Source organism: Macaca fascicularis, chromosome 20 (assembly GCF_037993035.2).
Source record: "Macaca fascicularis isolate 582-1 chromosome 20, T2T-MFA8v1.1".
Classification (NCBI taxonomy): domain Eukaryota; kingdom Metazoa; phylum Chordata; class Mammalia; order Primates; family Cercopithecidae; genus Macaca; species Macaca fascicularis.
In genome coordinates, this window is record NC_088394.1 from 23205144 (window position 1) to 23228642 (window position 23499).

At 44.3% G+C, this 23499-nt stretch overlaps 1 protein-coding gene across 2 annotated transcripts in view; it reads left to right on the forward strand.

The window, feature by feature from the left end:
* The window catches only part of PRKCB (protein kinase C beta), a 382389-nt gene that overhangs the window by 297686 nt on the left and 61204 nt on the right, over nucleotides 1–23499 (forward strand). For both annotated transcript variants that reach the window (XM_045381896.2, XM_045381898.2), the window contains exon 10: nucleotides 18616–18789. In XM_045381896.2, coding sequence (XP_045237831.1) covers nucleotides 18616–18789 — 174 coding nt within the window. The remainder of the gene's footprint in view (nucleotides 1–18615; nucleotides 18790–23499) is intronic.

Genomic DNA, 23499 nt, shown 5'->3' on the forward strand with positions numbered 1-23499 from the left:
GCCTGAGGAGATTAAAAGGCAGCTTAGTTCATGCCAGGAACAAAGGCCTTCTCTAAAGTCTGAGCTTCTGGTGTGGGAGTCTCTACTAATTTTAATCTCATTAGTGGTATGTATTCACACACAGACATATACATACATACATTAGATGTGGTTATATAATCCTACAGACAAAAGCACTTCCCTGTACTTCAGCCTGCTTTGCTATCTTCCTGCACCATATGGTGAGTTTCTTTATCATATGGTTCACAGATAGCTCAAAGTGTTTGCTACCTGTTTTCTTAATCCTTTTCCAGAGGACCTTTTTGACATTTGCTGTCTGATCTTGGATTCCTGCCCTCTCTTTGGTTCTATCGCAATTATGTCACTTCCCTGCCCCCAGCAAGCCTTCAACCTTTCCTTCTTTCATATGCAATTCTGATTGCAGCGTGTGTGTGTGTGTGTGTGTGTGTGTGTGTGTGTGTGTGTGTGTGTGTGGTTTTTTTTTTGTTTTTTTTTTTGCCAACTCATCTTCCCAGATCCTTGTGAGGTCCTTTTTCCACCATCCCGAATTTTCCAGGTCTTTCCTCAATGAAGTGACTTAACTGCTCTTCTGCAGCCTCTGCCTTCAATTCTCAGAAGGTAGTATGTTACAAGACAAGATAAGCGTTCGTTTTTCGCAAGAAAATTAATTATACCAAGGAAAATGAGATATCAGGAATTTAAGTTTTACAACCTTCCATCTGCTGCAAGTAGATTGTCAAGCCAGAGTGAGTAAAGTGGGTATTTGCTGAGAAGACGTGGCTTGTTTCTGTGTATCTCAAGACACCCAGAGGGAAGAAGTGCCACCTGAATGAGAGAGCTTCCAGCAGTCTGATAACCATGGCTCCATCTGGGGGTTATAGGGGGGCCCCCAGCCTGCCATCCCTGCTTCTCAATGACATCTCTCTGCAGATACGCGTCAGTACCGCCTCTCTCAGCCTTGTTGATGCTTCTTAAGTCTCCATGTCTAATTCTCACATCTAGAATGTCCTAAGAATCTAAAATCCCAGGAAAGAAAAACTGACAGGTCAGTGTGGATCAGGGATCCCTAGGATCCAATTCGCTGTGACCAGGGGGAGGGGTTACTTTTCCAACCATCCATCAGGAAGGATGACAAGAAAAGAAAATAGGATGTGGGCAGTTTTCCTATGAGAAAGAAGAAAACGATGGGCGTGTCTGGCACGCAAGCCAAAGTAGGAGTTTCCTTTAAATGTGTATTCTTTTTTATTTTATTTATTTATTTATTTTTGAGATGGAATCTCACTCTGTCGCCCAGGCTGGAGTGCAGTGGCACGATCTTGGCTCACTGCAACCTCAGCCTCCTGGGTTCAAGTAATTCTCCTTCCTCAGTTTCCCTAGTAGCTGGGATTATAGGCACACACCACCATGCTGGGCTAATTTTTTTTTTTTTTTTTTTTGTATTTTTAGTAGAGACGGGATTTCACCATGTTGGCCAGGCTAGTCTTAAACTCCTGACCTCAAATGATCCATCTGCCTTGGCCTCCCAAAGTGCTGGAATTGTAGGCATGAGCCACTGTGCCCGGCCTTTTATTTTAATGTTTTAGAGACAGCATCTGGTTTTGTTGCCTAGGCTGGAGTGCAGTGGCATGACCTTAGCTCACTGCAGCCTCCAACTCCTGGACTCAAACGATCCTCCTGCCTCAGCCTCCCTACTAGCTGGGATTCCAAGTGCATGCCGCCATGCCTGGCTCATTTTTGTTTTCTTCTAGAGATGGGATCTCATTATGTAGACCAAGCTGGTCTTAAACTTCTGGCCACCAGCAATCCTCCTGCCTCAGCCTCCCAAAGCAGTGGGATTACGAGTGTGAGCCATGTCGCTGGGTCCTGTGTTTTCTTTAAAATGTTGCCTGATTCTTTGGGAAAAATATCACAGAGATAAATCAAGTCCTCTTGTAGAAGGACCAGATAGAGCCTATTAATATGGAAACTCTGTCTCAGGTGATCATTCATGGCTGCTGGTCCAATTATCACGCTATCATGGTACCTGCCATCCTCTGCGTATCCATCTCAACTTTATCTCTATGTGTTATTTCAGAAATTTACAGTCCTGGTAAAATGAATCCCTGGTTACTAACAGCATAACCCATAATCTTTTCTATAATACAACAAACAAAATGGCAGAAATTTGTAGATTGTAATCATCTGACACCCATGATAAATATTTTGGATGTACAAATGTGGATGGTACCTATGATTATTCATGCCGTAGTTGTTTCAAACCCTCACCCCACCCCACAGTTTCACCTTATATACTGACCTCATTGAACACCACTGCGGAGATTGATAATGTTTTTGGAGCACTGGGAACTCATCTGAGTGTTTTATATGCATTGCTCATTTAATCTTCACAATGGGTCTTGTGAGGTGGGTGCTGTTGTTACCTCCAGTTTTAAATTTGTAGATAAAGAGGCAGAGTCTCTATTTTGCAGGTGAGGGAATAGAGGCTTAGAGAGGTGAGAAGCTTGCAGTCCCGAAGCGGTGGAGGCAGGTTCAAATCAGGGAGCCTGGCTGCTGAATGTGTTACCACTCAGCTCCACAGTCCCCTTGCACCCAGTCCCCCCCACTCCTGCTGTGCTGGAACCCCTTCTCTATTAGCAGTGGTCTGTAACTCCAACAACAAAGGGGGGCTGTGCTTACAAGGCAGATCAGATTATAAACAAGCTTTCTTCCGGCCACCTAATTGTTACCACAAATGACAGGCCTTTAAGGGTTTCATTTCATTGTCTTTCAGTAGAAGCCATCAATTATTAGTTTATTTTCCCAGCAACCGTTTAAAAAAGAGTCAAATTAAATCTGCTTTTATTTTAACTATCCAGCTTTGTCAAATGTAATATATGATTCAAAGAAAATTGACTAAGCCATACATGTCACCAATGTTTATTTTATTTATTTATTTTTTTGGCGTTTCTGTTCTTTTGTGAGTGTGAGTGGTGAGAACACTTATGATCTCCTCCCTTAGCATATTTCAAGTATATAACACAGTATTATTAACTGAATTACCATGCCATACCTTTTAAATTGCTAGTACTTATTTATCTTGTAACTGAAAGTTTATACTCTTTAATCAACATCTCCCCATTTTCTCTCCTCCCAGCCCCTAGCAACCACCATTCTGCTCTGTTTCTTTAAGTTTGACTATTTTAGATCCCACATATGTGAGATCATACAGTATTTGTCTTTTTTTTTTTTTTTTTTTTTTTGGAGACACAGTCTCGCTCTGTCTCCCAAGCTAGAGTGCAATGGCATAATCTCGGCTCACTGCAACCTCCGCCTCCTAGGCTCAAGCGATTCTCCTGCCTCAGCCTCCTGAGTAGCTGGGATTACAGGCATGCACCACTGTGCCCTGCCAAATTTTATATTTTTAGTAGAGATGGAGTTTCACCATATTGACCAGGCTGGTCTCGAACCCCTGACCTGAGGTAATCCACCCGCCTCGGCCTCCCAAAGTGCTGGGATTACAGGCGTGAGCCACCGTGCCTGGCCCCAGTATTTGTCTTTTGGTATCTGGCTTATTTTGCTTAGGTTAAGGTGCTCCAAGTTCACAAACATTTATTTTAGCTTAAAAGAACCCTTCAGTTACTGGAATTGATCAATATCAATTCTACTGGTAAAAATCAATTATACTGGTATCAACAATTAGTCTTGACACAGCCCAGAGTGTGGAAATAGTAGTTCTCTAGCATTTCTTATTACAACCCAATTAGACATTTCTTATTAGACCCAACCACACATCCTCATTTAAACACAGGGGCCAGGTATTTCAGGTTTCAATCTCCTTGTTCCACTCCTCCCCTTTCCAGCAGTCACTGTGAGTCATCCCTTCTAGGGGTGTAGTGACATTTGCTTAACAATAGCAAGTCCACAGAAGCCAGAGATGACTGGGCTAAACGCACCTTCATTCTAAATTTCGTTTCACACTTCCACGGCTTTCTCGGCTAGTGGGCAAAAATTCTACTTGATTAAATTTCAGGTGTGACATGGCCTCATTTTAAAAGGTTTAAATCTTAATGCAACCTGCCAATCTGACCTCTGAAATGAGAAATTAGCTTATCTATCACACAGATCCATGCTTTTATCATCTATAAAGAGATTTTTAAATACAGAAAACCTTACGTAATAAATCAAGAAATAGTCAAGTTGTATCATCTAAGTTGTTCTATACGCTGGATATCCCTGCTCTTCTTTTCATCTGGCCAATGTGAAGACTGTATTCAAAAAGTGCTTCAGTCCTACCTACATGCACACTATTAATTCCCAAGCATCTTCTCTCCATTATATCACTTTCCAGTTTTTCCTGAGGTACGTCTTCACTTGGCAGAGTCTACCCAGTTGCCTTCTCCTAAACAGACTGTTAGAAGTCTGAAATCATTTTTAGACTCCTGGCTTCCTCTTTACTGCTAGAGGCAAGTGCATTTGATTCCTTCAAACCACATGACTTCACATCAGACTGATGTGGCCACTGTCAAATGTAACATTTAAACATATGTTTGTGTGGACATATATGTTTGGAATATTTCATCCAAAGTCTGACGCCTAAGAATATACTTTGGAAAATCAGAATTAGGGCCTTCAAGATAGACTAAATGTGATAGGGCATCTTCATTTCTGGTCAAAGTTGGAAGTTTGGGAAAGCCTCAAAAGTGAAGAATTCACCAACAACCATGGTGAATGCAGTGTGCTGAGTTCTTGTAAGTACGCAGTGGGATCTTCTTGCCCTCTCCCCAGATAGAGCTGATTTCTCAAGAGGGGAACAATAGGGAAAGAGCTTTACACACGTAGACTCAAATCAGCCTCCATGAATATTTGGAGGCTAGAATTTTTCAAAGATAGTTTGGCAGGGAGAGGGGGTGACTAGGGAATGGGTACTGCTGATTTGTTGGGGATGCAATCGTAGGGGTGTGGAAAATGTCCTTATTCTCTGAATCCTCTTCTGGGTGGGGTCGCAGGACTGGTTTGTGAGTTCACATTGGGATTGTCCAGTAGTCAGAAAGGCAAAAGAGCGAAAGACATCTCAAAAGGCTAATCTGTGATTCCACAACAGTGATGTTATCTGCGGGAGTCATTGGGAAACTTGCAAGTCTTGTTACCTCTGGAATAATGGCTGGTAATCCTTTATGTCTATATCTTAGCAGAATTCAGGCTCCTTTCATCCTCCTCCCTTGGCGGTCTTTCATTAGTTTTACAAAGGCAGTTTAGTTTGGGGGAAGGGCTGTTATCATGTAAACTATACACTAAATTTCTCCCAAAGTTAGCTTGGCCCAAGTCCAGAAATGACTAAGGGCAGTTTGGGGGTCAAAAGCAAGATGACGGTTGGTTAGATCGGCTCTCTTCCACTGTCATCATTTACTGTTACAATTTTTGCAAAGGCGGTTTCATTCTTTGCTATATGTTAAGCTGTTAACATGCCTTATGTCATGGAATCATCATCATGGCCCTATGAACTCTTGTTAATGGACTCTTGTCTATATTTTACCCCAATATCCAACCTGTTGTGAGACCTCCTTTTTTTGTTGTTGTTGTTTATTTGTTTGTTTTTGTTTTTTGTTTTTTGAGACACAGTCTCCCTCTGTTGCCCAGGCTGGAGTGCAGAGATGGAATCTCGGGTCACTGCAACCTCCACCTCCCGGGTTCAAGCGATTCTCCTGCCTCAGCCTCCCAAGTAGCTGGGACTACAAGTGTGCGCCACCATGCCTGGCTAATTTTTGTATTTTTTAGTAGAGACAGGGTTTCTCCATGTTGGCCAGGCTGGTCTCGAACTTCTAGCATCAAGTGATCCACCTGCCTCAGCCTCCCAAAGTGTTGGGATTACAGGCATGAGCCACTTTGCCTGGCCAAGACCTCCTGTTTGGAATGGCTTTCCTCTCCATTCCAGGCCTCTAGTTATCAAAGGTGAGGTAGCTTAAGCCCTTCAGTGCTTAATCCCTGGTCCAAGCGGAAGGAGGACTTTGGCAAATCCGCATGCTAGAAAAGATGAGTTTGGAAGGACCTGGAAACCAGGGTACATAGTTCCTTCTCCCTTGAGATTTTAGAAGTTGACAGACGGTTTGCTGGTTTTGTAGAGAAATCCTATCTGCCACAGGGTATGTGGATTACCCAGGGAGGATCCTGGAGGTCACGTGCCCAGTACCACCTCTAAGCACAGACAGTATGACCTTGCCTTTCACTCTGGGCTTTGTGTAAGGATCTCCCAGGACATAGATTTCATAGTGATATTCGTCGATTACTCCAATTCACTTTCTGCCTTTCTCTTTCTTGCTTATGGAGAATGTGGGAAAGAATTCTCTATACACACCCACAGAAGGAGTTAGAACATCCTTCTTATCCTCCATTATCGTGCCTTCAAGTTAATAATTATGGCTTCCTTTTGAGGGAGAAACTATCATTATTCCCCTTTTATGGATTGGGGAACTGAGACTCAGAGAGGTTGAGTAACTCAGCCAAGAACACACAGCAAAGCATGTGATAGAGTCGGGATTTGAGCTCATGATTCCAAAGTCTGAGCTTGTATCTTCTATGACTATAATTCTAATTAGATATAAGCTTCCGAATCATCAGACTCTGTCCATGCCGTAATCTCTTTCTTACATGACAGAGATGGTCAGGATACCTGCCATGTGGTAATGATGTGGATGTGGAAGCTAACCTCCATTTGATTAGCTTGGGTGTACCAAGCTGCACCAGTTTTCTCTCGAAATTCTGCTCCTGAGTGGGTGAGTGCCCTGGGAAGAGCAGGTGGATGGAGTTTGCTCAGTTTTCCAATCCCTGACCACCCTCATGGCCTCTAGCCAGCTTTCCTCTCTGTCCTCCCCCAGTGAGGGCCAGGCCTGCCACAGGCAGCCTCCCAATATTTAGAAGATTCCGATTTAATTGGTCTGGACTGTGGCCCAAGCATCGGCTTCTAAAACCTCCACAGGGAATTCTAATGTGCAGCAGGGAGAAACAGCAGCTCAGCGCAGCAGGCAAGGCACATCCACGGAAGGGCTGGGGGAAGGGAGGAGATCATATTTGCCTTAAAACTCGGAGTTGAGCTCCTCTGACCTACCCTCTGCAGGTCTTCAGGGGGACTGGGAAGAACCCATGGAGGGGATAGCCCCAGAGTGCAAGGGGATCCTCAACAAGATGGGATCTTAAGACAGAGGGAGGGTACATTCCTTGCAACAGATCAGCACCCTGATCCTGTACCCAGCCTCATCCACAAACCTGCGCCCTAGTGCTGGGCATGGGAGACAGAGCTAGGGGTTGTGTGGTCCCCCGGAGGCCTACAGTATATACACATGAGCTGTAACTTGCTTGTCTATCCCTCCCCAAGTTGACCTCAGCTTATCTGATGCTCTTCTGCCAATTTAGTGTTTGGGGACCCTGTGAGCCCTAAAGTCCTCTTTCTCTTATTTTATTATTTTATTTTATTTATTTATTTTGAGATGGAGTCTTGCTCTGTCACCCAGTCTGGAGTGCAGTGGTGCAATCTCGGCTCACTGCAACCTCCACCTCCTGGGTTCAAGCGAGTCTCCTGCCTCGGCCTCCCGAGTAGCTGGGATTACAGATGTGCACCACCATGCCTGGCTAATTTTTGTATTTTTAGTAGAGACAGGGTTTCACCACATTGGCCAGGCTGTTCTTGAACTCCTAACCTCAGATGATCCACCTGCTGTGGCCTCCAAGGTGCTGGGACTTACAGGCATGAGCCACCGTGCCCGGCCGAGATAGGTTCTTAAGATAGAGGGAGGGTATACTCCTTGCAACAGATGAGTACCCTGATCCTGTACCCAGCGTCATCCACAAGCCTGCTCCCTAGTGGGGGATGGGAGAGGGAGCTAGGGGTCGCGTGGTCCCCTGGAGGCCTACGGTATATACACATGAGCTGCAACTTGCTTGTCTGTCTCTCCCCAAGTTGACCTCAGCTCGACACACCTTACTGATGCTCTTTTCCCAATTTAATGTGTGGGGACCTAAGAGCCTTAAAAGTCTCTTTCTCTATTTTAGATGCACCATCTGAATTCATCAAGTTAGAATCTTTTCCCAATCACTGTTTGTTAGTCAAGCTTGCAGACTCTGACAGTGCTAGATGTTTTGGTCTCTTCTCCCTTGCCTCCTCCTCCTCCTCCTTTTCTGATTCTGTTGTAGGGATGTTATTAAGAACACCATCCACAGCACAGTGTGTTCAAATATCCATGCAAAACATTTCGTTTAGACCTAGTTCTAGAAGCTTATTTTTCTCCTAAAAAATGATTTTTGTTATAGAAAATATGAATTTTGTTATGTTTCATGTATTTCTGATTGCTTTGGTTTCCAGGAAGCAGAAAGAGAAAGTAGGAGAGAGAGAGAGAGAAAGAGGGAGAGAGAAAGAGAGAGACAGAGAAGAAAAGAGGGAGAGGAAAGAAAGAAAAGAGAGAGAACGAAGGAGAGACGGAGATGGCAAAGGAGGGAAAGAGAGAGTATGTATCTATAAGGTATATATGCATACACATGTATTTACTACATTCTTTTCTTCTTTTTTTCCTTCTGAGACTGAGTCTCACTCTGTTGCCCAGGCTGGAGTGCAGTGGCATGATGATCTCTTGGCTCACTGCAACCTCCACCTCCCAGGTTCAAGTGATTCTCCCGCCTCAGCCTCCCAAGTAACTGGGATTACAGGCATGTGCTATCACGCCCAGCTAATTTTTTTGTATTTTTAGTAGAGGCAGGGTTTTACCATGTTGGCCAGGCTGGTCTCGAAATCCTGATCTCAAGTGATCTGCCTGCCTCAGCCTCCCAAAGTGCCGGACTTACAGGCATGAGCCCCCAGGCCCGGCCACTACATTCATTTTTAACTACCTGTGTTGAGGTATAATTTACAGAAGACTCACCTGTTTGTTTCACATAATCTTGAATGATCCCTCAAATTCTTTGTGAAATACGAGTTGGATGGAGCCGTATGTAAATTAAACAATGCTGACACCCAAGGAACTGAAGATCTTTAGTGACCTTGATCGAGGAGATTTTTAAAGCAACTTCTACTCATGAAATCCTTTCATTCATTGATTCAGCAGATATGTATTGAGTGTCGACTGTGTGATAGATGTTGGGGACATGACAGTGGGCAGCTCAAATAAAATGCCTGCCCTTATGCAGCTTCCACTCTTGTGAGGGAGAAAAATAAACAGATATTAATATAACGCCCGTGTGGTAAGTGCTGTCAAGAAAAGCAAAGGAGGGCAAGGGGATGGAAAGTGACAATGGGGGCTACAAGTTTAGAGAACGTGGTAGGGAGGGTGTTGGTGACAGGGTCACATTGGAGTGTGACCCTGAACAAGGTGAGGGAGCAAACTGTTGATTGCCCCTAGGGGAAGAGTTGTGCAGGCAGGAAAAGCAGAAGGCAGGGATCATGAGAGGTGAGATTGAGTCCCAAGTGCAGTAGGAGGACAGAGGAAAGCCTTGGGAAGGTGGAGTGACATGAACAGACTTGAGTTTCTAAAGCATCGTTCAGGTGTGTAGAGAATAGAATGGACCAGGTGCGGTGGCTCACGCCTATAATCCAGCACTTCGGGAGGCCAAGGTGGGAGAATCTCCTGAGGCCAGGAGTTCCAGACCAGCTGTAGCACCAGAGTGATACCTAATGTCTACCAAAAAAGAGAGAAAAGGAGAATAGAATGTTTATGAGAGCTGGAAGAGGGGAAGCAGAAAACATGGCAGGAGACAATTGCCGGAAACCAGGCTAAGGATCAAGGTGGCTCAGATCAGCAAAGAGGTTGAACTTAGTGTATATTTTCAATGTAGAGCTGACAGATCTTGTGATTGTACTGGATGAGAAATATAAGAGAGAGGAACTGAGGGTGATTGGATTTGACTTTGGTCTTCTGGCAAGTGTATGTTGAAGTTGAGCAGTTGAGAAGCAAGATCTTGGGTCCCTGGCTGTCTCTGCCCTTGCACACTGGTGTGGCCATTTGCACAGCTCCCTCAGGACAAAGCTCCTGGGCCAGTTGAAAACCGGAGGTTGGTGCTTTGTACAAAGCTCACCATCATCCCCCTTTGTTGTTTGCTGAAAAGATGATGTTGACGATCACCACTGTAATGGGTAGAATTGTGTCCTCATAAACAATGTATGTTCAATTTCTAATGAAGGTGGCCTCATTTGGACATAGGGTCTTTGCAGATATAAGCAAGTTAAGATGAGGTTACTCTGGATTAGGGTGGACCTGAATCCAATGGCTGGTGTCCTCATAAGAAGAGGGACATTTGGATACAGACAGAACACACAGGGAATAATGCCAGGGGAAGACAGAGGCAGAGATTGGAGTGATGCGCTTACAAGCCAGGGAGTGCCAAGGGTAGCTGGCAGCCAGCAGGACCTAGGAGGGAGGTGTGGATGGAACAGATCTTCCCTCAGAGTCTTCAGAAGGAACCAACCCTGCCAACACCTTGATATGGGACTTCCAGCCTCCGGAACTCTGAAATAATAAATTCCTGTTGTGTGAAGTCACTCAGGTTTTGGCTCTTCCTTGTGGTCACCCTAGGAAACTAGTAGAACCACCAGGTATTAAGTATTTATAATTTGCCATGCACAGTGCTAAGTTAAGGTGTGGACTTAGATACTTTATCCCGTAAAACTCCCTCAGCAGCACCAAAAGCAAAGTATTGTTGCCATCTCCGTTTTATAAGATGAGGAGATTGAGGTTCAGAAAAAAGTGAATTTTTCAAGGTCGTACAGCTAGTATGTGGCAAAACTTGGACACATACCAGGTTTTCTAACTCAAAAAATCCATGCCCTAACCATTATGCAACGCTGGGCCACAGTCAGGGGCCGAGATTCCAGGCACGCTTTGCCATTGGGATTTGCCGGTAAAGTTCATCACCACAAACTTTCCAGCCAGGAATCCCTGGGCTACTTTCCTCTGTTTTATTTGCTGTCATCAGAGTTCTGCTATTTATCACATCTCTCCCAGAAGATTCTTGGGGAACAGATGTGGCTTGGAATTTGATAAGAATGTCACTTCAACACATCCTTGCAGTCTGTTTGGAATCCTCACCCTGGAGAGACAGGGACAGCTGAACCAACAGCCCACGCCCTCTATGTTGGTATTAAAGTTTCTGGAAGCTCCAGAAACTACTTGAGACAATTAATAACAGATCACTTCCATTTAAAGGAACATTTTAGAACGTGGGCATCACCAGGGCCAGGGCAATGGCTACTTTTCTGCTCTTTTCCTCTCCCATGGCAAAACTTCACAGCATATGTGGAGGCAGAAAGATCTGCCCAAGCCACTTGATGGAAGCAGGGCCATGTTTGTCCTGTTTACTGGGCACATCACCAGTGCCTAGCATCATGCCTAGAACAAAATTCCCAATAGAGCTTGTAGACCCGATGGAAGAACTGGAATCGTGACTGCAGCATGAATGCACACCAAGCTCATCTCGCCAAGCAAATGTTAGTGGTTGTATAAGAAACAGAAAAAGGAAATGACTGTTCTGTCTGTGGCCATGTGCAAGGTGGATAGGAAAAGAGGAATAGGACTAGGATCTAAAACTGAACTTAAAATATTCTAGCAATAATTTGCTCACCACTGAACACTTGGCACTTAGGGCTTGATGATGGGGTGTGTTTAAGGGCATGAATTTAGGGGACAGGTAACTAGGTGTCACTTCCTAGTGGAATACGGACAAGCCACCTAGCTTTGCTAAGCCCTCCCTTCTTCATCTGTAAAATGAGGATAACAGCAGTTTCCACCCTACATATTTACTGTGGTAATTAATAAGATAATGCATATTGGAAGTAATCAATGGGCATGGACATGGTTATTGTTATAAAGTCCAAACTAGTCCCAACATTGCCCTTTTTTTCTTTGGCACAAACACTTGGCCTTTGAGTATCACAAATTCTTTGTTCAGCCACCCTACTTGGTGGCTGAATCTCTCTGATTCTATTAGAGACAATTATCTGCTACATCTCAGAGAGATGCGAGTCAGCATCTGTAATTTGGTTTCTGAAGCCCAAGTGCTCATATCCTTATAGGAATCATAGGCCAAGGTTTGTAGATCCAGATCGTTTAATTCTAAAGGAGCACCATTCTTTTCCCTTTGGCTGAAATATGCCTCCTGTATGCCCGCCTTGCCAGTCCTATTGATATCATCACTTCCCCAAGAGCATCTTTTGCAGACCCACTCAGTGAGGTTAAGTCTTCCATTTAAACACTGCAAGAACAATGTGTACTTCTGTTTCAGGGATCTCATTATGATCGATGTTAGGTGGTTATTTGTACAGGAGTGTAAGCTTCATGAGGGCAGGAACCTTGTCGTTCTAAATTCCCAGTGCCTATCTCAGTGTCTGACACATCCTAGACCCTTAATTAATGTTGACTGAATGAATTGTCTAGCCTTCTAGGTGCTGGATAAGACTAGGAAAGTTGATACATTTGGAAGGCACAATGAATTCCATCTCTGTTGCCCCTCTCAATTGAAGCTTTAAACAATATTGTTATTATTGATTGAAGAGCATGCATAACCAAACCCAAGGTGACAGGGACCACAGCTGACCAAGTTGGGTTGCAAATTAAACTGCAGCCATTTTTGATCATGTGGTTACTCTTCTTTTCCCTGATCCTTCTTGAAACACTTATTCTAAAACAAGGGTCAGCAGACTACTAGAGCCCAGGCTACTGCTTATTTTTGTAAATAAAGTTTTATTAGACCACAGTCACACTCATTCACTTGATCCAGACCGCCCTGCAAAGCCTATAATATTTCCTGTTTGGCCCTTTGTAGAGAAAGAGGGAATTTGATAAATCTGTTCTAGTTATCTATTGCTATATAGCAAATCATCCCCAAACATACAGGCTTAAAACATCAGCCACCCTATATTATCTGTCACGGTTTCTGTGGGTCAGGAGATTGGGAATGACCACTGATTGGTTGTGGCTTGAGATTTTTCATGCAATGGCTGGAGCACCTGGTCCTGAAGCTTATCATGTAGTACCAGGGTTTCTTCATGGGGTCTTGTGCCCTGGTCTAGCATGGTGGTCTTGGAGTCGAAAGGAAAGAAACTGACAGAAGCTACAGCCTCGGAAGTCATGGAGGGTCTCTTGACCACATTCTGTTCATTAAGGCAGCCACAGTGCCTCCCCGGGTTCAAGGGAGAAGGCAGAGACTCTGGCTCTGATTGGAGGAGTGTCAAATATTTGTAGACGTGTTTTAAAACCTGTATAAAGTATCACTTCCTTCGTGCTATGGGGACGGCTCTCAGAATGTAACTCCAAGAGAGGACAGAGAGATTTATATCGAAAACGAAAGCTTGATTAGAATAGTAGGAAAAAAAGGAAAGTTTTCTCTCATCCTATTAATGATTGCTGAGAAAGTGTTAGGAAAATCAGGATGGAAGGATTCTGTCAGCTTTACCTTTTGACATCTGCCAGCCACCTTTTTAAATGAATCAATTTTGATACTATCTGGTGATTATAATCAAGATAGGAAAAATATATTTATTAAAATGCAGACTCCCAGGTCACAACCCAGAGCTCCTGAAGGAGAGGGAGTGCTTGCAATCTATATTGTAAGCAAAGATGCTCAGGTGATTCTGACATAGGCAGGAGGCACAGTCCTTTATAAAGAGTGGAATTTGCCTTGTTTAAGGTCACATACTGACCTGATGCTACTTGGCTTCATGTATTCTAATTATTATTAAGAATTTAAGCTACCTATGTAATAATTTTGTCTTAGGGATTTCTCAGATACATAATCCATTCAAAGTAATATAAATAAAAATAACTTTATTAGAGGGATATAAAGGTTTCTAACAGAAAACGGCTAAGCCTCATGAGAGGTTGGAAACTGAAAGCAAGGCCTCTGCTTGTTCTCTTACCTTCTTTGGTTTTTTTCCCCCTCTGCCTCAAACATCTATTTTCTTCCTCTTTGCCTGCACAGTGGTAGAAAAGGACCACGCTAGGCCGGGTGTGGTGGCTCATGCCTGTAGTCCCAGCAGTTTGGGAGACCTAGATGGGTGGATTGCTGATGGTCTGGAGTTTGAGAACAGCTTGGGCAACATGGTGAAACCCCATTTCTACTAAAAATACAAAAATTAACTGGGTGTGGTGATGGAAGCCTGTAATCCCAGCTACTTGGGAGGCTGAGGCAAGAGAATTGCTTGAACTCAGGAGGAGGTAAGCCAAGATCATGCCACTGCACTCCAGCCTGGGCAACAGAGTGAGAATCTGTCTCAAAAACAAAAAACAGAAAACAAAAAACAAAACAAAACAAAACAAAAAAGAAAAGGACCGCTCTAGGAAGATCTGTGTATTCTCTGTTGAAGGACCCAGGACTGACTCCTTGGAGTGCCCTAATTCAAATTCTTAGGAGGGGGAATCCGATTGGCTTGGCTCAGGTTGAGGAACTTACCTCTGATCCAATCAGCTGTGGCCAGCTGTGTCCACTGCCCAATCAGAAGGTTCTTCTAATAACAAAGTTGGAAGAAGTGAAAGGCATGCTAGGATTTTCATTTCCCAATTAAACTGCAGTCATTTTTTATCACGTGGTTGCTCTTATTTTCCCTAATCCTTCTTGAAACACTTGTTCTAAAACGAGGGTCAGCAAACTCCTGGAGCCTAGGCCACTGCTTATTTTTGTAAATAAAGTTTTATTAGACCAGGGCCACACTCATTCACTTGATCCAGACCGTCCCGCAAAGCCTATAATATTTCCTGTTTTGCTCTTTATAGAGAAAGTTTCCTGGCTCCTGCTCTAGAATTCAGTTTGCTTCTATTTCTAAATTTTTGCCGTGCTTTTTGCATGTCAGTTCTGTTTTCCTTTAATCAGTATAGAGCACGTTGTTGAGGACAGGGCAAGACACTGCAAATCTTCACACATCCCTGTTTATTGATTTTAAAAACTATCTGTACAAATACAATAGTATTTCCTAAGATGCAGAGCACATAGCACTGCTGATTTGCAAGAAGATTTCAATTGCTACTTGAGATTGTTTTAGGTGCTATGTAGTTGTGCTATTAAATAAAATTAAACCACATTATGATAAGGTTATTTTCTGTGTCTTCTTTTACTCTTTCTAATTACTTGGACAAGAAAATCTCATTTGATGGCAATATGCTCTCTAACAACTTTCTAATATAATTTTTTCCTTTAACAAGAAGACACAAAGCCTGACTCAGAACCTTCAGCAGCCAGCAGTATATAGCTAGAATTTACTGGCACTGCTTTGCTTTTATTTATTTTTATGCTTATCTTCCATTTATGACTTGTGATACTGGCTTGCCATTAATAGTGGTGATATAAGTTTCCTTTTCAAATTTAGTTAAGTTGAAATGTGACTAGATTTTTAAAATGCTAAGCAAATAACAGTTTAGGTGGCAGGAAGAAATGTGAAAAAAGGAATATGAATGATTGAAGTGCGGAAAAGCCTGAGCTACAGTAACTGACATAGTTTCGAAGCGGCCCTGGTGCCCGGAGGAGGGAGTGGCGGATTTGGTCTAAATCGAACCTCCAGATTAGAGGAGGAGATAACAGCCCTGTGGAATCTCAGATTTTCAAAGCAGTGCAAGAGCGTGGAAGGACGTCATAGACAGTGGGAGTCAAATGTTCAAAGGAAAAGAAAGAACAGGATGTGGTCATGGAATTGTTTGGCTTTCAAGAGCCACTGAAGGGCTTTCAGCGTTCAAGTGGCACAGTCAGAGCTGCGTTTTCAGAACAATCATTAGCTGAAGCAAGTTAATCTCCCTGAGCCTCAGTGTGTTTATCTACGAAATGGGGGTAATTGACACAGATGTAGGCTGTCCACTGCTGTCCCGGGTGAAGGGGGAAATTCCCAGCCATTCTGCCCTGTCTCTCTTCCATGAGGAAGGCTAAGATGTCCTATCATGACTGCATCTGCACTGAAGGTGTCTAGGGCTCCTCCTTCTCTTGGTTGGGGGAGTGGGAGGTAGTTGCAGATATTCAGGATTGTTGGATGGTGCCTTGACCGGTGGTGATGGGTCAGGAAAGATGTATTAGTCTGTTTTCATGCTGCTGATAAAGACATACCCAAGTCTGGGTAATTTATGAAAAAGAGATTTAATGGACCCACAGTTCCATGTGCCTGGGGAGGCCTCATAGTCATGGTGGAAGGCTAAAGGCACGTCTTACGTGGTAGCAGACAAGAGAGAATGAGAACCAAGAGAAAGGGGAAACCCCTTATAAAATCGTCCGATCTTGTGAGACTTACTCACTACCACTAGAACAGTATGCAGGAAACCGCTCCCATGATTCAATTATCTCCCACCAGTTCCCTCCCACAACAAGTGGGAATTATGGGAGCTACAATTCAAGGTGAGATTTGAGTGAGGACACAGCCAGACCACATCAGAGGGTGTCCACTGTCAACGACAGCTCAGCAGCAAGCCCTTCCTACTGGGCTCTGGAGTTTCTCAGCTGAAAACTCTTCCGATCCCTCTGCTCATTTGTCTTCCAGCTAAGTCACCTCCCTGACTCCTCCCTGCACTTGTCCTGGCCCCAGCGCTCTCTCAAATCAAAGAGCAGGAAGTCCCTGTCTCCATCTGACTCTACATCTTAGGAAAGTGACTCCCTTGAGTCATTGTTTCTGTGTTAGTAAGCATTGAGGAAGGAAAATACAGCCTTTGGGTACCAGAGAGAGAACAGAGGGAGGCAGGAAATAAACTGAAGATGCCCCTCCTAGCACTCGGAGCCCTGTCTTGCCATGCATGTAAACAGATGGGTCTGCAGGAGCCACTCAGACTGGCAACTCTTCTTTTTTATTGTGGTGCTGGAGAAGAAAGAGGTTAATAAGAGTCCTCTTGCTGTGGAAGTGTGTGACAGGGACCCTTTTCCTAAGGTGTCCCAAATCCCTGGGTCTGCATGGCCTTTGCCACTCTGGCTGTGATGAGAGAGAAGATGGTGAGGACAGGAGATGGGAATGCTGTGAGTTGGCAAGCTCAGCCCAGAAGCTTCAGTGCATGGATGCATGATCTGGAAGCTTCTCTGCATGAGTTTAGCCAGACCTTTTGGTGCCGGGATAAGAGCTGGGTGGGGTGTGCAGAGCTGCCTTCCTGCTGCTAAGCTTGTTCTATGTGTCACCCCTTCTAGCCTCAGGTCTCTGTTGTATCCTCTGGTCCTCCAGCTGAGTTGGGTGTAGCATCTAATTTCCTCGATCACCTGAACTCTGGCTTCCCTTACCCTCCTGAGCCTTGGTTCCCTTACCCTCCTGAGCCTTGATTTCCCGCAATATGGGATTCACAGTGGCACCTACTTCCTAGGATCTTATGCAATACAAATGAATAACAATAAGTGAAAACCTGGAATTGTTTGGTCCGTAGAAAAGTGCTCAAAAATGTAGTGGTGATTAATATTATTGCCTGCAAAATACCTGACACAGTGTGTACAGTGAATGCTTCAATCTGATTGTTTCTTCCTCCAGGAAGCCTTCCTAGAAGCCGCCAAACCAGGTTAGGATTCTTCATAATGTGGTTCTGCCTTGTGCTTCCTATAAGGCTTCTTGAGAGAACCTGCTGGTCATTGTTCTCTCTGGCACAATCAAAACTAAAGAATGTTCAAAGAATGCTCCCCCGATTGGAGGAGTGGGAGAGGGGGTGACACGCGGAAAATACTGATGTGTCTGTGAGTGACACCGGTTAACTGGCCCTGAATATGATCACAGCACAGCTCATAGAAGGAAGCCCCAAGACAACAGGAGAGGCTGTTAAAATGTTAAATTAATCATCTCTGTAATTAATTTGCAAAATCTTTCTACCTCTCTGGAGTTAAGGGTCAGAGAATGTGCTTGTTTGTTTATTGCTGTATCCCCAGTGCTTAGCAGGTTCTTAGTGAACATTAAATACTTGAATTAATAAAGGAACAAGTGCCCTAATTGTAGTTTTGTCAGTCATTCACTCATTCCCTCGTTCAACAAATGTTTATTGAACATGTACTGTGAGCCAGGAGCTATTGCAGGCTCTTGGGTTACACCAGTAAACCAAACCAGTGAAGATACTTGCCCTCATGGGACTTACCTTCTAGCTAGGCACTGATACATTGCCTCTTACCCCAGAGGGATCAATATACAATCATCTCCCCTGGAACCATCCTCTCTTGATTGAATTCAGCTATCCAAAGTGTGAGGTCAGGGCTGGATGCAGAGTCAGCCCTGTAATCTTAGCACTTTGGGAAGCTAGGGCAGATGGATTGCTTGAGGCCAGGATACCAGCCTGGGCAACATAGTAAGACTTTGTCTCTACAAAAAATAAAAAATAAAAAAATTAGCTGGGCGTGGTGGCACTTACCTGTAGCCCTAGCTACTTGGGAGGCTGAGGCAGAAGGATCACTGAGTCCAGGAGTTCAAGTCTGCAGTGAGCTATGATCATGTAACTACCATCTAGGCTACAGTGAGTCATGATCGTACTACTGCAGTCTAGGTTGGGTGGCAGAGCAAGACCCTGTGTCTGAAAATATAAAAGTGTGAAGTCAATGGAAAACATCATCTGTTGTTTCAGAATCAACAGAGGTCACTTATACAAAGCTAAGTGTGGCTACAAATGAACACCAGCTGCTCATAACTGGCCCCCAGACTCCTTCCAACTGCCCTGACATGCTTGCTGTCTTTCCCAGGTCATGCTTTCAGAACGAAAAGGCACAGATGAGCTCTATGCTGTGAAGATCCTGAAGAAGGATGTCGTGATCCAAGATGATGACGTGGAGTGCACTATGGTGGAGAAGCGGGTGCTGGCCCTACCCGGGAAGCCGCCCTTCCTGACCCAGCTCCACTCCTGCTTCCAGACCATGGTAACTTGTCCCATGGCCCTGGGTATTCCACCTCCAGGGCTTCACTAGGCTTTGGCCAAAGCTATCTTAGCAGCACTCACCACAGAGATACCTGCACCCTTCCCTTTCTAGACACAGAAAGATGTAAGGCCTAGGGAAGTCAGCTGAGAGTTCTGAGGTTGCTACTGAGAAATACTCTCCCCTGAGGCAGGTGCTGTCTCAACTCAGATAAAGGAACTCAAGCAATTGGTTTTATAATCAACAGAGCAAGGCCTTTCTCTGACAGCAAGGGGTGACTTGGGGACAGGAGCTGGGTGAAAAGGTTCACAGCTTGTGGCTCTAGATGGTTCCATTCAGCCCTCCAGCCCTTTGGATAAATGCACAAGTACATCTCTGCAGGTTGCCTGAGGCCTTTGCATGGGCCTCGTTGGAGGGAGGATGTCGCCTGAGAACACAGCCCTCAAGGACTCTCAGGGAAGGTACACAGTGTCCTGGGAAGGAGCTAGTGAACTTAGAGCCATAGCTGCCAAGGTGAGAAGGGAGCTTTTGTCCACTTTCTGCTCTTGACTGTGATTTCAACCATATCTGCAAGAGCAAGAGTCCCTGCTTTAAGTAACGTCTTACCTTTTCCCTGTTCAAATTAGACCTTGGTTTCCATACCCAAGGACAGAGAGGTCAGAGCCCAAATGCGAAGGGGTACAAAGTTAATTGATGTCTTTTAGGCTTCTCAGGGCCAATGGCCTGGTGACTTAAGATGTTTTGGGGACTTTTCAAGATTAATTTTGACTCTATCCAGTTCTCAACTTACTGAGTAGAGTGACTGATTTTAGAGCCCAACCCACATATGAGATGGGACACTATAGCACTTTGCATCTAATTTGATGTCTTTAGTGATTTCCCTCTCTCTTTAATTCTTTTCTTTTATCTGTTCTATTATCTGCTGAAGATATCCTGGGCTGTGTGACCTGTCGCATTTTCACGGTCTGGGTTTCACTGACGAGAGAGGCTTGGGGCACCTCAACATGTTTCCTCTGTCTTCTGTATTTCATGCAATTGGCAGCTGGTTCTGGACGCTTGATCAGACTCAGCTAGGATCTCTTTGGCAAGACCATAGATGGTGGCCTGTTCTTTCATCTGAAGGCGTATAATGGCTGGTTGTCTCTCACAGTGACGTTGGCAGCGACTGATGCTTGGTGCCTAGATCTGCTCATTCATTAGGGATTGTAAAATGGTGATGTCCTAATTCTATCATTTATTTTTCATTTACTAGTGAGAATGCCTTTATAAAGAAGGGCCTCCCTTCACCTATTACTTGGTTCCCTGGTGGTATAGTTCATGTGAAAAAGGCAGGATAAATGCTTGATTCTTTCTCTTTATTTAATAGTTATCAAGATAATAAATAGGTTCACTATTGTGCTCCAAAGGTGGCTAAAGTTGGCTTTTTTTTTTTTTCTAGATGGGTTCTGGCTCTGTCTCCCCAGTTAGAGTGCAGCGGCATGATCATGGCTCACTGCAGCCTCGATCTTCCATGCTCAAGTGATCTTCCCACCTCAACCTCCCTAGTAGCTAGGACTAAAGGCACACACCACCACGCCCAGCTAATTTTTGTACTTTTAGTAGAGACCGGGTTTCACCATGTTGCCCAGGCTGGTCTTGAACTCCTGGACTCAAGTGATTCACCTGCTTCGGCCTCCCAAAGTGCTGGGATTGCAGGCATGAGTCACCATGCCCGGCCAAAGTTGGCTTTTAAAATAAACTGCTTTGAGTGGAAGAAGAGAGACAATAGAAAGAAAAATATTAAGTGAATGATAATTTACATCATGCAATGGAGACTTGGCAAAGACCAGGAAAGGAGTACACCTAACCTTACTAGTCCAAATCTCTAGTCTTACCTTGGGGATTTAAGGCCTAAAGGTGTTCAAGTGGTGATAGAGAGAGGGCTGGGATTTAAACCTCTAGGCTCCCCTACTCCCCTACCTTCTGCCTTTTCCATTGTTTATCCCCAAATGGATTCATTGACATCATCAGGCAAAGGACAGTCTCTGTGCAGTAAATCAACTAAGAAAGGGATCTTGTTTCTAGCAAAGAGGCTGAGCAGCAGCAGTTTTCCATTTCAGTTGGATATGTTGAGAGAGGGAGAAATTAATCATGGGTGACTAATGTTCATTGTAGTGTATTTGTTTGTGATTTATTGATTTAAAAGTGATTAAATAGAGTAGATTTGAGATAATTCTTTTAATATTGAACCATCCCACTCACCTGTATTGCAATATGCTTTCTGGAATTAGAGAGTAGGGGCTGGGTGTATATAGAAATTTTGCAGAACTGTGGGTCCCCTCCAGGGATTGTCATGTGCCAGGGAAGAGAGACTGAGAACCATGAGAGCCTAGAACACAAGAGCTCAGTGGGTTTAGGTCTTGCATGGTGACATGATTTGGCTGTGTCCCCACCCAAATCTCATCTTGAATTGTAGTTCCCGTAATCCCCATGTGTCGTGGGAGGGACCCAGTGGGAGGTAATTGAATCATGGGGACGGTTACCTCCATGCTGTTTTCATGATAGTGAGTGAATTCTCATGAGATCTGATGGTGTTATGAGGGACTTTTACCCCACTTCACTCTGCACTTCTCCTTGCTGCTGCCATGTGAAGAAAGACACGTTTGCTTCCCCTTCTGCCATGATCGTAAGTTTCCTGAGGCCTCTCTAGCCATGCTGAACTCCGAGTCAATTAAACCCCTTTCCTTTATAAATTACCCAGTCTCAGGTATGTCTAATGGACTAATGAGAATGGACTAACGCACATGGGAATGAAGACCTCCCCATGTTGGAGACCAATGCAGAATCTCCCCATCTGGCAAAGCCAAGGATGGAACAGATTGCTTTCTCAGTCGTTGAGGGTCAGATGAAGTCGTTAATCTATCTCTAGGCACTGTATCGATTGAAAGAAAAAAGTGCTTGCAGAGACACACTCACTGCAAGCAAGAGACCCTGGGATGCCAAGTGCAGTTGGCTGAGGGAAGAGCAGATCCCCTTCCATCTCACCTGCACTCTGCGCATATGCTCATTGAGTGAAATGCTCCAATTTAAATTATTTTTTCTCACTTTTTTTGGGCTAAGCACATATATTTTAATGTTGCATAAATTAAATGTATTTTCAAAGACTTATAATAATGCCTACTATATGTGAGGCACAAGGCAAACAATTTTAAGTCTCATGACAACTTAGATAGGTTCTGTCATCATTCCCATTGTGTGGACCAGGGGACTGAGGCCACACAGCTAGTGCATTTCAGGACCAGGATTTGAACCCAGGCAGTCTGGCTTTAAAGAGTTTTGCATTTAACTGCTATGCTCTGAGATCTTTTTTAAAAAAGTTATATATATATGTATATGTATGTGTATTATATGTATATGAATAAGTATATGTATTTTTAGAGACAGGGTCTTGCTCTGTGGCCCAGGTTTGAGTGCAGTGGAACAATCATAGCTCACTGCAGCCTTGGACTCCTGGGCTGAATAGATCCTCCTGCCTCAGCCTCTCTAGTAGCTAGGACTGCAAGCATGCACCACCATGCCCAGTTAATATTTAAAAATATTTTGTAGAAACAGGGTCTTGCTATGTTACCTAGGCTGGTCTCAAACTCCTATGCTCAAGCAATCCTCCTACCTTGGCCTCCCAAAGTGCTGGGATTACAAGTATGAGCCACCACGCCCATCCTGAGGTCTTTTGAGTGTGGATCACCCAAAGACCACTCCACCCGACACCCCTGGGTTGGAATCCCCCCTGCAGGCCTGTCTCCAGGCTCCACCAGGAGCCTGTGCTCTAATCTAGCCATAGTCACCTTTCACCTGTTTAGTGAAGCCACAGTACCTCCACCTCTTAGCTTCTCTGTCTCTGCATGAAACTTGACGTTCTATCTGAGCCTCTACCATGCATGGGCCTCCAACAAGGTTGCTTCATTCCAGCCTCACAGAAATCTTGCAATGAAAGTGATTATCTACTGTCCCATTTTGCAGGTGAAAGGATTGAGGATCAGGGCTGCATGGTAGTTCTTCCTCAACACAGCACTGGGTCATTGGCTCATTGAGCTCAGATCCCAAGCTTTTGTTAGTACATCATGTTGAGTTACCACCAAAATGGCCTTGACAATGATGATACAAACAAGAACAAAAAGCAGCAGCTAACAGTAACAGATTGAGCACTCTACTCAGCACTTTAGCTGTGTTATCGCATTTTATCCTCCTGACACCTCTATTGGAAAGGTACTATTTCTAACTTTAATTTACAGACAAGAATGCTGACATTCAGAGAAGTTAAGTAACTCATGCACCGTCACACAGCTGCTAAGTAGTGGAGCTAAGATTTGCTCTTCAAGACTCTAGAACCCCAAACCTGGAAGCCTTTGCTAACCTACCTGTGCCTTAACTTCACATTCTTGATTTTGGTTTATAGAGTATTTTCACTTTACAGCCAGGCACAGTGGCTCATGCCTGTAACCCCAGCACTTCGGGAGGTGTAGGCAAGTGGATTGCTTGAACCCAGGAGGTCAAGACCATCCTGGGCAACATGGCAAAATCCCGTCTCTACAAAAAATTAGCTGGGAGTGGTGCACGTACCTGTAGTCCCAGCTACCCAGGAGGCTGAGGTGGGAGGATCAACTGAGCCTGGGAGGTCAAGGCTGCAGTGAGCCATGATTGCGTCACTGCACTCCAGCCTGAGCTACAGACTGA